Below are 11,047 nucleotides of genomic sequence, written 5' to 3'. Positions count from 1 at the left end.
TAGAGGATTTGCGGTTCTAAACAATAAGCCAATAATGCAATTTGGTCAAGTAAACCAAGTTCGTCGAAATTGGCTTGTTCGATTACGTTTTTTAACAAGCTTGAGGACAATGGAGATTGGAGCTCAAGAAATCTGGTTGAGCCGAACCTAACAGAGGTATCAAAACGAGCCACATTTTAGCCCATCAATCATGAGCAATGTTTTTAAAACTAAATCCGTTGACAATTTGTTTTAACTAGTATTAAATTTGAAGACATTATATATATATATTTTTTCTGGTGTGGACCGAGTTGTTACTGCTAGTCAAGAGAAAAATACTCCGCAAACAAAACCAAAGAACCATCCAAAATTAAACACAAACAGTCGAACAAAAATTACAGACAATGTTTTTGCTATCTCAATCTCTTAACAAAACCCGGTTCACGTCAACATAGCAATAACCGATTAACGTTTAAAATAGATGTAACAAAAAGTTGAAAACAGAAAGCAAACCTCTCAAAGCTTACTTCTTCTTCTTGGCAGCATCTCCAGCCTTTGTCTGCACAATCAGATAAAGTTTAATCTTGATAACCATCAACCTTGCTAAATATTGTGTTTTTGTGAAATCATAAATAATATCAATCTTATAAAATAAATAATTCTTTTTTACCTTCTTTACACCTCTGATCTTCTTTGCCCTGTTCTTTCTTTCCTTCAACTGCTTCCTTGACTTCTCAACCTTAGTATCCAAACCATTCTACACAAAACCGAAAACTAATTAAAAACTAAAAAGAACCAAAAAAATAATAACAAATTAAAAAACACAAAAAAAAAAAAGTAAAGATGATAATTTACCCTGATAAGCCTGTATTTTGGCTCGTATTTCTTTGCATTTTCAACTGAGTCGTAAATCAATCCGAAACCAGTGGATTTACCACCACCAAAGTGAGTTCTGAACTTGAATACAAAAATGGCGTTTGGGTCTTTGACCTCGTACATCCTAGCTAACTTTTCTTTCAATTCAGCCTAAATAAACAAGATTAAAAAGACATAAAAATAAAGTTAGAGAATTATATAACCGAAAAGTAGCATGTATTGTAACAGATTGGTAGTTTTGAAGAGTGTTGAACCTTAGAAACATTGGGTCTTCCAGGATGAAGCACATCAATAACCTACATTAGCATAACAAATATCATCGTCATTATTATCTAAATTATGAATCGAAACAAGAATTACAATCGAATTATTACTGAAAATAAAAGCAAGTGCTTTTAAGTATGAACTCACAAATTGCTTCCTGGAAAGAAGCCTGTTTGTCATAAATTTCCTGGTTCGGATAGTAACTGCCTTGGTGTCCGCCATGTTCACTGTTGAATCCTATAATCAAAACGCTGAAAATTAAAAACAGAGTCGTGGATTTGGAAGATAGCAAACATTAAACATACTGTAGCAACTCAACATGCATAACAAGATTAACTAATCAGTTCTTCAAAGCAATATCTCGCGCTTTCAACAAACCAACGAATACCAACCAAGACCTTGTTTTATGTTGATCCATTAAGCTTTTATCGAACCATCAAACGGTTCACAAACACCTGACAGAACAAAACTTCTTGTTCGTGTTCGTTTATTAAAAATTAAAAAACCAAGAATGGTCGGCGTCAACGGTTTGTCAGGCTGTATACTTTAACATTCTTATTCCTATTCTAACTTACATACAAACTAATTAGTTAATCTTATCATAATACTCCTGTATATGTTTGTTTTACAGTTAATAGCTTAGCTTAAACCTATATGATAAAATTAAAAAAAATCATTACGAAAATATTGAAAGCCTTTAATGAGCAAACACTAACAAACATAAATAGACGTAAACAAACACAGTTACTCGAACAAAATTACTGATTTACAGCCCTATTAATATCAATATTCTATAAATCAGAGCCACCTTCAGCTGGATAAAGCTTAAATTGAACTTTAACAAACCCTAGCAACTAACAAAACTATAAATCTAGAGCAAAAACCGCTAATGAACGAATATAAAGTTAAATGATAGTAATAATATTAATACCTCTAACTATAATCAGTTCATCTGTCAATCATAGGCACCTAGCTAACTGATCTAATTGTGTAAAATGACTAGGAGAAGTTTGTACGGAATAAACGAACCTGTGATTAGCTACTCCGATGGACTGCGGCGGCACGGCCTCTTGTGAGTAATTGGATTGGAAGTGATGAAACCCTAATACTGACGATGATATGTAAATGAAATTATAAAATGGGCCTATTTGCTGGGCTGGGCTAACTCATCAGCTCATATTAAGTTGTTTTGTTTAATACTTCCATTCCATTTAATTATTTGGGCTGGATGGATTAGAGAGAGAGAGGTGCACAAAACAAATCATGTATTTTCATGAGCAGGAACCGGATTGCAAGAGGTTTTGGGTAGAGGAGTACAAAACTGGTTTGGTTTAGAAACTAATTTAGGAACATGAAAGTTGAAATGGTCCAAATCGATTCGGTTCGGTTTAGAAACCGGTTTTTCTCAAACCGGTCCAATTTTAAAACCGATTTGGTAGTTCAGAAGGGGAATTGGCGATAGAACTGCGAGTCGGGTCGGTTTGGGACCCGGTTTGGCTGAAACCGATTTTTTTGTGCATCTCTAGTTTTGGGTATGGTCAGCAAATGTCAAAAGCCGGGCTGGGTGGGAACCGGTTCCAGATATGGTCGGATTTTGACCGGGCCAGGTTTGGGTTTTGACCAGGTAGAGGTGGAACTGGTTCCGACAGGTCTGAGTATGATTTTTCTGAGAACTCGAAACCTAGTCCGTAGCTGGTCTAGTATGACCGGGTCAAGGTCGGGTCCAAAGCCGTGGTTTTTGCCCACCTCTAGGCTAGATGACGCATAACAAATAGGCATAGGTTTAAGCTGTTAATCCTAGTCTCATATACGATTGTAAAATCGTATTCTTTATTACATTCAATACAAGTTAATTACGTATTGATAATTACTTGTTGGATATAGGGTATACCTGCTAATGTGTTAAAAGTTGTCGGCTGGTATTGCTAATTACATATTTTTACTATTTTATTTTTCTGTTGTTTTATTACTCAGAAAAATAGAATTATAAAAACTAAAACTTAGTGAAATAGTAGTTGTTTTATCACCAGGAACACAAGAAAATATAAATAAACACAAGAAAATAAAAATAAACTTAAGATATTTACGTGCGTGTATGTTTTAGTAATTGGGTCAGGTATCACCTATAACGCTACCGTCTCATGCCCGCATTTTGTAAAACCAAAATCTTATTGTCCCTTAGTTGTTTCAAATGCTTCGGGTTTGCCCAGTTTGAGGTTGTTAGTCATCCCTAAAGCAAACAAGTATTAGCTAACTTTCTATCATAATTAACTTAAATTTATAATTTATAATTAACTAGTTTGAGACCCGTGTATTACACGGAGAATTAATGAAAATTAATGCAGGTGACCCTAACAAACAGACTCTAACCGGTTGTGAGCAGGTGACGCTTTGGTTGACCTGAAAGTTGAAGAATGATTTGTTTGTTTCAATAGGAAAAATATTTTTTTTAATGTTTTTTAATACTTACCGCGATAAATATGGCGAAATGTCCATGCAGGCATGCATTGTCATGTAAATCTCGGGCCACAAGCTCTTTTGCAGGCGGTTGCATGGAAAAATCCTATTAAAAAAATGTTTATCACATAAAACACAAATTTTCCAACTTCATGATTGGGTTGATTCAGGTTACGTTTTTCTCTAACGGGTCAAACTGGTAGAATTAACAAAATTAGAAGGAAGCGGGCCAAATGAGTTTACCGAGTCAAAAGTCAACCAGCGTCTACTGAAAAGAAGTTGAACTCACAAGAGGCGGAAAGATTTTTTCGACTGCTCGAAGAGGAACAGAAAAGCCTCCATGAGTGCTAGTATCACTTGCTGTCAAAGTTTTGCAAAAAAACTCGGTGTGTGGCTTGTGTGCTTTCATTGACAAATCTGACCTCAATAGTGCTTCTCTATCAAATTGCTAATGATAAACAATTATGAATTATAATCAGTAACATAAATTTAAGCCCAGTGAATTACAAAAGTCCATACCGAAGGAACGGGTTGGAGTGTCATTTGAGCATGCACTTCATCTGTTTTTGTATCAGCCTGAAAAAAAAACATTTTTTGTAACAAAGTTATAAAAGTAACTCATATTTAAAACCAGTGTTGTAAAGATCAGGATTGATCTGTGATTAATCGCTAATCGGTGGGTTATTGATTAATTTTCAGCTAATCGGTGCAACTAATAGAGTAATCGCTAGTTGGCCCAAATGGGAACTTTTTAAAGACAATTGGACCTCGGTTTTAACCCGTTAAACCCAGTTATTGGTTTTCTTATTGATTTGTTATATTTACGTTTAACTGTTTATGTGAACACTGAAGTATTTATGTGAACTTTTATGTTAAGTTATCAAAATTATATATATAATTTTGAAAAGCTACATATAAGAATTCCAATTCGATTAATAAGCGAGCTCTACAACACTGTTTAAAACAACAAAATCGATTGATAAGTGGCGCGACGTACATGCAACGTGACATTATGAAGGATGCACAACAATTTTGACTGAAGATTTAGATAGCTTGGAACTTAAGCATCCACATCCTTTTTAATAGATGCAGCAACCTGAAAACATGTATTAATGTATTATAATCATGTATTATAATAAAAAACAGTAGGTTAAATTCAAAACTTGAACATTCTAGAGTAAATTCCAAATAATAATAATAAATAAGGAACAATATAAAATTGTTCAACCATCAAAATAATGTTACTACTCTAATCAAACCTGCAAATTGATGGCGGTGGCGACGGCGGTGGCGATGACGGTAGGAGACGGCGGTGGTGACGACGGTCTTGTAGTTGGAGAAAATACATGGATTCAACAACTAAAAGTAGGAGACGGAGGTGGCGATGGCGGTATCTTAGGTGGTGATGACGGAGGTGGCAATGGAAGAGAGGAATGGCGGTTGGAATGAACGAGAATTAGGGTTTGTCATCTCTTTTGGTGTTGAATGAAAAGAAAGAAAGAATAATAAAAAAGGATCCAGTTAGTATTATTGAGGCGGGTTGACCCGAAAGAGATACCATTTTTTGAAAATGGGTTAAAAATTGTGAGAGTTGATAAGGGGTTGACAGGTGACACATAGAAGCATTAATTTATTAAAATAGTAAGATTATAAAGCGCTAATAAAATGTAATATAGAGCATAAACGCGTTCTCAAACAATAATTAATTACGATACATATAATAAAGCAAGTATTAATATGTTTTTTTGTATGATTGTTTTGGTATATGATCAAAACATTGAAAAAATGTGATGGTAAAATTAATTTTTGTGATTTAGAAAGAACGAGTAGTAGCTTTCAAGAAATAAACAAGGCAAATGCTATGCATGTGGCCAGTTTGGTTCATTGTGTTGTTTCAAAGACCAAACAGAAGACGTATCTATCAATCAACCACATTTATGGAGGTGAACAATAAAGACACTAGAAACAATAGGCTTCTAGACCTCTAAAATGCAAACACTTGGTTCAAAATATATAATGGCCTTGGTTAATGTAGAAAAAGATAAGTCGTTGAAGAGGTAGGTCCGAGCAGAGCCCAGTTGGACCCGCAAGACTCACCTTGAAGAGGGACGTTTGCGCAAGGACCAACTGGTTCCGCATGACCCACCATGCTCAGAGATGAAGACCTTACGCGCAGTACGCCAGCTGTTCCCGCAAGGAAAGCCTCCTAATGGTGAAGTACCCCGCCTGTCCCCGCAGCTGCGGATACAAGCCATCAGGGAAGGCTACCCGCACTAATAGCAAGGCTACACGCACAAGGCACTAACTCAATAATTCAGTGTCACCTGAAGGAATGAGTAAGGCGGGAATACTCCCGCCCAAATGAGCCAGTCCGTATGCTTCTGGAAGATCTTTTGTACTATACCTGCCAATGTATGGACAAAATAGACAAGATCTGACCAAAGCAGCCCATGAACCAATCACAGGGTGACAGCTCACCGACAACAGTACGAGGAGCATGCTCTAGTACTGTTTGTCACTATTAGCCGCTGCCTACTCACCAACCCTTGTCGTGGCACGCACATAGCCTGCAGTTGGTGGAAAAGGAATAGTACACAGCCGGCCTGGTCACTATCAGCCGCTGCCTACCCACCAACCAGCATGGCACGTGCGTAGCCCATAGTTGGTAGAACAGGAATATTATACAGCTGGCTGTACCTGCTTGGAAACCTACCTTCGGCTATAAATACTCCAACACCTTGGAACGGTAGGATCATCTGGTATTTTACCTTCACTAGCTATTTCTCTCAATATACACTTATATTCAGAGCAATCTAGTCTGATTCTCACGCCGGAGGGTGGTCACAAGGAGGAACCCCCCCTTCTCAGTGACGAGCTCACGGTGTCTGTTTTGCAGGTCATCTGAAGAACATCCTTCTTTGCCGGACCTAACCCTCGTGGGAAACATTACTTAACCCCCAGATTATCCATAATCTACTCGGGGTCACCTAGTGTTTCTTCATTGGCGCCATCCGTGCATAAAAGCTAGAACTAATTCAGTTTTTTCAAAACTTCTGAAAAAATGGTTAACGTTACTCCGGTCCCAAGGCCAGTAAATGACCAAGAAACCCCGGTAACCACAACCCCAGCTACTGGGGGGAACACCGGCGGTTACACAAATTTTACGAACATTACCCCGGTTACCCTAGCCGGGGCAAGTGCAGTAAACAATATTTCACTGGGGTTCACTGATGCCCAGTTGGAGAAACAGACGAGGCTCCCTCGCCAAACACTCGATCAAGTTAAGGCGTGGGCCGAAGCACGTCAGATGGAATTCCAAGCCGAGTTGGATGAACGATTGCGTTCACTCCAACAGGCTGACGAATTCGGGAGCACTCGACAACAGCTCAACATGAACAGTGAGTGCGAGTACTCGGACGATGATCGGGAGGAATCCGACACTGACGCGAACCCTCGCCATAGGGCGAAAGGGAAGCGTAAAGAAACGGACTTACAACCAAGAAGGAATTTCGGAGAAACCTTCAAACCAAGGAACGCGGGGGGAAACCCACGCGACTTCTCCAAAACCTTTAGACCAACTGCTGCAAATGCGGGAACATCCAAGTTTGCAAGGGACATTGCGGAAGCAATCGCCCCGAGAAGTGCCAAACAGATGTCCAACATCGGCACTTATGATGGTCTATCCGACCCAGACGATCACTTGAACAGATTCATAGCGGGGGCAACCGTCAGTAACTGGACGGAACCCACGTGGTGTTATATGTTCCAGATGACGCTGGTTGGAGCGGCCAGGGCGTGGTTTGATCGTTTACCGGTCCACCACATCTATGATTGGGCGGACTTTCAACACAAGTTCAGCCAACACTTCAGTCAACAGAGGAAATATACTGAAGAGCAGTGGACGATCCTCAACTGCGTGAGAGAGGAAGATGAATCTTTACTAGACTTCATCACTCACTTCAACTCCAAAAAGCTGAGTCTGGGCAACATAAGTGAAGATCTTGTTCGCGCCGCTTTCATCCAGGGCGCCGAATACCCAGAGCTTATCCGCACGTTGACGGGTAAGGACGGCATGCCATCCACATGGGATGCCATCATGACGGCGGCCAAGCGCTTTGCCGAGACGGAGAAGCAACTGGGTAGGGATCTTCCCCAGAGTACACATCTCTACACGCAGAGGACCAGAGAAAACAATGTTCGGATCGCCCGGCAGAACAAAAAGAGGAAGCTAGGTATTTGGCAGTCAAGGGTAAACTTTGACACCTATCCAGCTCTCGCCCTCTTGTTGGCGGAAGGGATAACACACACCCTTCAAGCCGAAAACACCGGTGGACGCCACTCACCAAAAGCGTCACAGAGATATTTGCCACCGAAAAACTCCCATGGCCAAAAGCTCCAATGATCCGGCAACGACCTAATACGGATCAGAGTAAATCCTGTGACTTCCACGGGACAAAGGGTCACAGTACAGAGGAGTGTACATCCTTGAAGGATATTGTTGAAACATTCGTCAAGGATGGAAGACTTGCACACCTTGTGGCATCAATCAAGAATGGAGGAATGAATGATAACCGGTATAAAGGCAACGGCGAAAGCCCGTTGACATCAGCATCCACATGGTTCATGGCAACATCAGAGGAAGAAAAAGACGAACGACAGAACCATGCGAATGGAAGGAAGCTGAGGTGCGCTTCCCGCGAGTGCCAGGAGGACCCAGCAAGGAAGGCCCTATCGTCATCAAAAGCCAACTGGGGCATTACATAACTTCCCGCACTCTTGCTGACAACGACGCCTCGTCAACGGCTATGTACAGGCAGTTCTTCGACAAGCTAGACGACGAAGACAAAGAACGCCTGGAAACGGTTTACGCCTCAATGGAAGGGTTCGACGGCAGCACAAACACCCCCTGGGTATCCTATCTTTCCCCGTCATTCTCACGGACGGGAAATACTCCCGCACAGAAGACGTGGACTTCGTCGTAATGAGGAAGCCACATCACACATACGACATTCTCTTCGGGAGAGACGGGATGGCAAGATTCAACGCCGTGGTATCTTCAGTCCACGGCATGATGGGATGGCCAACTGCTGAGGGTGTAGCGATGATCACCGGTATCCCCCAGGTATGCATCGCATCCGTCTCATCTAAACCCAAACCAAAGATGGCTAAACCAACCATTACCGAACCAGAAAAATGGGCCCTTAATGGCAAATACCCTGACCAGGCTGTTACAATTGGCCCAACAATCGCTGATCCTACGCGCACCTTACTCAAACGCTTACTACAGAGAAACGCTGACATCTTCGCGTGGACACCAGCTGACATGACTGGTGTACCTCGAAGTAAAGCAGAGCATAAGCTCAAGTGTGACCCGGCTTTTACGCTAGTCATACAAAAGCGCAGAGTAATGGGGGCGGAACAGGCTAACGCGTGTAGAACCCAAGTCAAGGAACTCCTTGACGCGGGCATCGTACGCGTTAGTAGATATCAAACATGGGTTGCAAATCCCGTTATGGTACCGAAGGCTAACAAACAATGGCGCATGTGTATAGATTTCAAAGATTTAAACAAAGCATGCCCCAAAGATTGTTACCCATTACCCGAAATTGACCTCAAAGTGGATTCATTAGCACCGTTTCGTCTTAAATGCTTCCTTGACGCATATAAGGGGTACCATCAAATCCACATGGTTGTAGATGATCAGGACAAAACCGCATTTCGGACGCCCGATGGCACATTTTGTTATCAAATGATGCCATTCGGACTTAAGAATGCAGGGTCCACATACCAACGCCTGATGGACAAAGAGTTTCATGCCCAAATTGGGAGAAACTTGGAAGTCTACATGGATGATTTGGTCATCAAAAGCCCTGAGCCAGAAGCGATGTTGAAAGACATCGAAGAAACTTTCAACACGCTCAGAAAGATAAACATGAAGCTCAACCCGAGCAAGTGTTCCTTTGGGATGGAAGAAGGGAAGTTCTTGGGAGTCATTGTTACAAAAGATGGCTTCAGAGCGAACCCTGAAAAGGTCGAAGCCATTATCAAAATGGAATCACTTACTACCATCAAGCAAGCCCAGACACTGAATGGACGTCTAGTCGCACTTAACCGCTTTTTGTCAAACCATGAGGATAGGTCATTCCCATTCGTGTCAACATTGAGAAACTGTTTAAAGAAAACGCACTTCCGCTGGACACCAGAAGCGGAAGCAGCTTTTCAGGAAATTCGGTAACGCTTGATCGAACTCCCAACGCTCACAGCACCAGAAGCGGGGGAGGAATTAATCATATATCTTTCTGCCACAGATAGAGCAACCGGGGCAGTCCTGCTAGTAGAGCGAAAAGGTACCCAGATGCCTATTTACTATGTTAGCCGTGTCCTAACAGACGTAGAAACCCGGTACTCCACCCTGGAAAAACTAGTCTTAGCACTTGTACAGGCTTCACGCAGGCTAAGACGATATTTCCAAGGTCACCCAATCACCATTCTCACCAACTTCAAACTTGCAAACGTTCTAGGCAAACCCGAGTTATCGGGACGTCTAGCCAAATGGGCAATTGAGTTGGGGGAATATGCGATAAAGTACAAGCCAAGACCAGCCATAAAAGGCCAGGTTCTGGCCGATTTTATAGCAGAAGTCCCCGCTTCGCGGGAGAAAGAGTGCCAGGAGGAGGCTCAACCCTCCCCAGCACAGGACATCAATGATGTCTGGCGACTCTACACCGATGGAGCAGCCAGCAACGAGGGTTCAGGCGCAGGGTTGAAACTAACCAACCCAGCAGGCCAAGAATACACTTACGCTATTCGACTGGATTTTCCAAGTACGAATAACGAAGCCGAGTATGAAGCATTCTTGGCCAGGCTGAGAATTGCGTGTAAAATGGGAGTGAAAAACTTGGAAGCCCACGTGGATTCCATGTTAGTAGCCAACCAAATAAACGGAACGTACACGCCCGTGAACGACACAATGGCCCGGTACCTCGCACAAGCAAAAACCCTTATGCACAATTTTAATGATTGTAAAGTCATACACGTCAAGCGTAGCGAAAACAAATCTGCGGATGCGTTAAGCAAGCTTGCATCATTAGCCTTCACCCATTTGGGAAAGGACATCCGCATTGAACTCCTTGAAGCACCATCAGTCCCGCACAAGGAAATTTGTGTCATCCAAACCGGCACAGAAACGTGGATGACACCGATAATAAATTACCTTGCAGCGGGTATACTACCAGAGTCAAAAACACAGGCAAGAAAAATACGTTGTAAAGCATTAAACTATCAACTCATCGATGACATCCTTTACAGACGTAACTTTCTTGGCCCACTCTTAAGATGCGTGGACAACCAAGATGCTGACTACTTCCTAAGGGAAGTACACGAAGGCATCTGTGGAGTACACGCAGGTCCACGCGCTGTTGTAGCTAAGTTAAATAACGCGGGATACTTTTGGCCGGGGATGCATACGGAT

The 11,047-nt window shown here is 41.8% G+C and overlaps 1 protein-coding gene across 1 annotated transcript; it reads right to left on the bottom strand.

Annotated features, from left to right (window-relative positions):
• Positions 1 to 400: 400 nt before the first annotated feature.
• LOC143601754 (small ribosomal subunit protein eS24z) lies at positions 401 to 2,200 on the bottom strand. The gene is made up of 6 exons (XM_077079068.1): positions 2,149 to 2,200; positions 1,267 to 1,356; positions 1,110 to 1,151; positions 835 to 1,005; positions 650 to 736; positions 401 to 538 (listed from the first exon to the last, which is right to left on the bottom strand). The coding sequence occupies exons 2-6, from the start codon at positions 1,339 to 1,341 to the stop codon at positions 503 to 505; spliced, it is 411 nt and encodes a 136-aa protein (XP_076935183.1). The 5' UTR covers positions 1,342 to 1,356; positions 2,149 to 2,200; the 3' UTR covers positions 401 to 502.
• Positions 2,201 to 11,047: the final 8,847 nt, after the last annotated feature.

This window comes from Bidens hawaiensis, unplaced genomic scaffold, assembly GCF_021521415.1.
Source record: "Bidens hawaiensis isolate Kalapana, Puna unplaced genomic scaffold, B.hawaiensis_p1.1 tig00057051_1, whole genome shotgun sequence".
NCBI classification, from domain to species: domain Eukaryota; kingdom Viridiplantae; phylum Streptophyta; class Magnoliopsida; order Asterales; family Asteraceae; genus Bidens; species Bidens hawaiensis.
The sequence above is the reverse complement of the archived record's forward strand: the minus strand, read 5'-3'. Positions and strand labels throughout refer to the sequence as shown.

Excerpts from the sequence above, each read along its gene's own strand:
- LOC143601754 (XM_077079068.1), bottom strand. The coding sequence starts at position 1,341 with ATGGCGGACACCAAGGCAGTTACTATCCGAACCAGGAAATTTATGACA. Across the intron at positions 1,152-1,266 it reads TTCTTTCCAGGAAGCAATTT|GTTATTGATGTGCTTCATCC; the intron begins GTGAGTTCATAC and ends ATGCTAATGTAG. Across the intron at positions 737-834 it reads CAAAATACAGGCTTATCAGG|AATGGTTTGGATACTAAGGT; the intron begins GTAAATTATCAT and ends GGTTTTGTGTAG.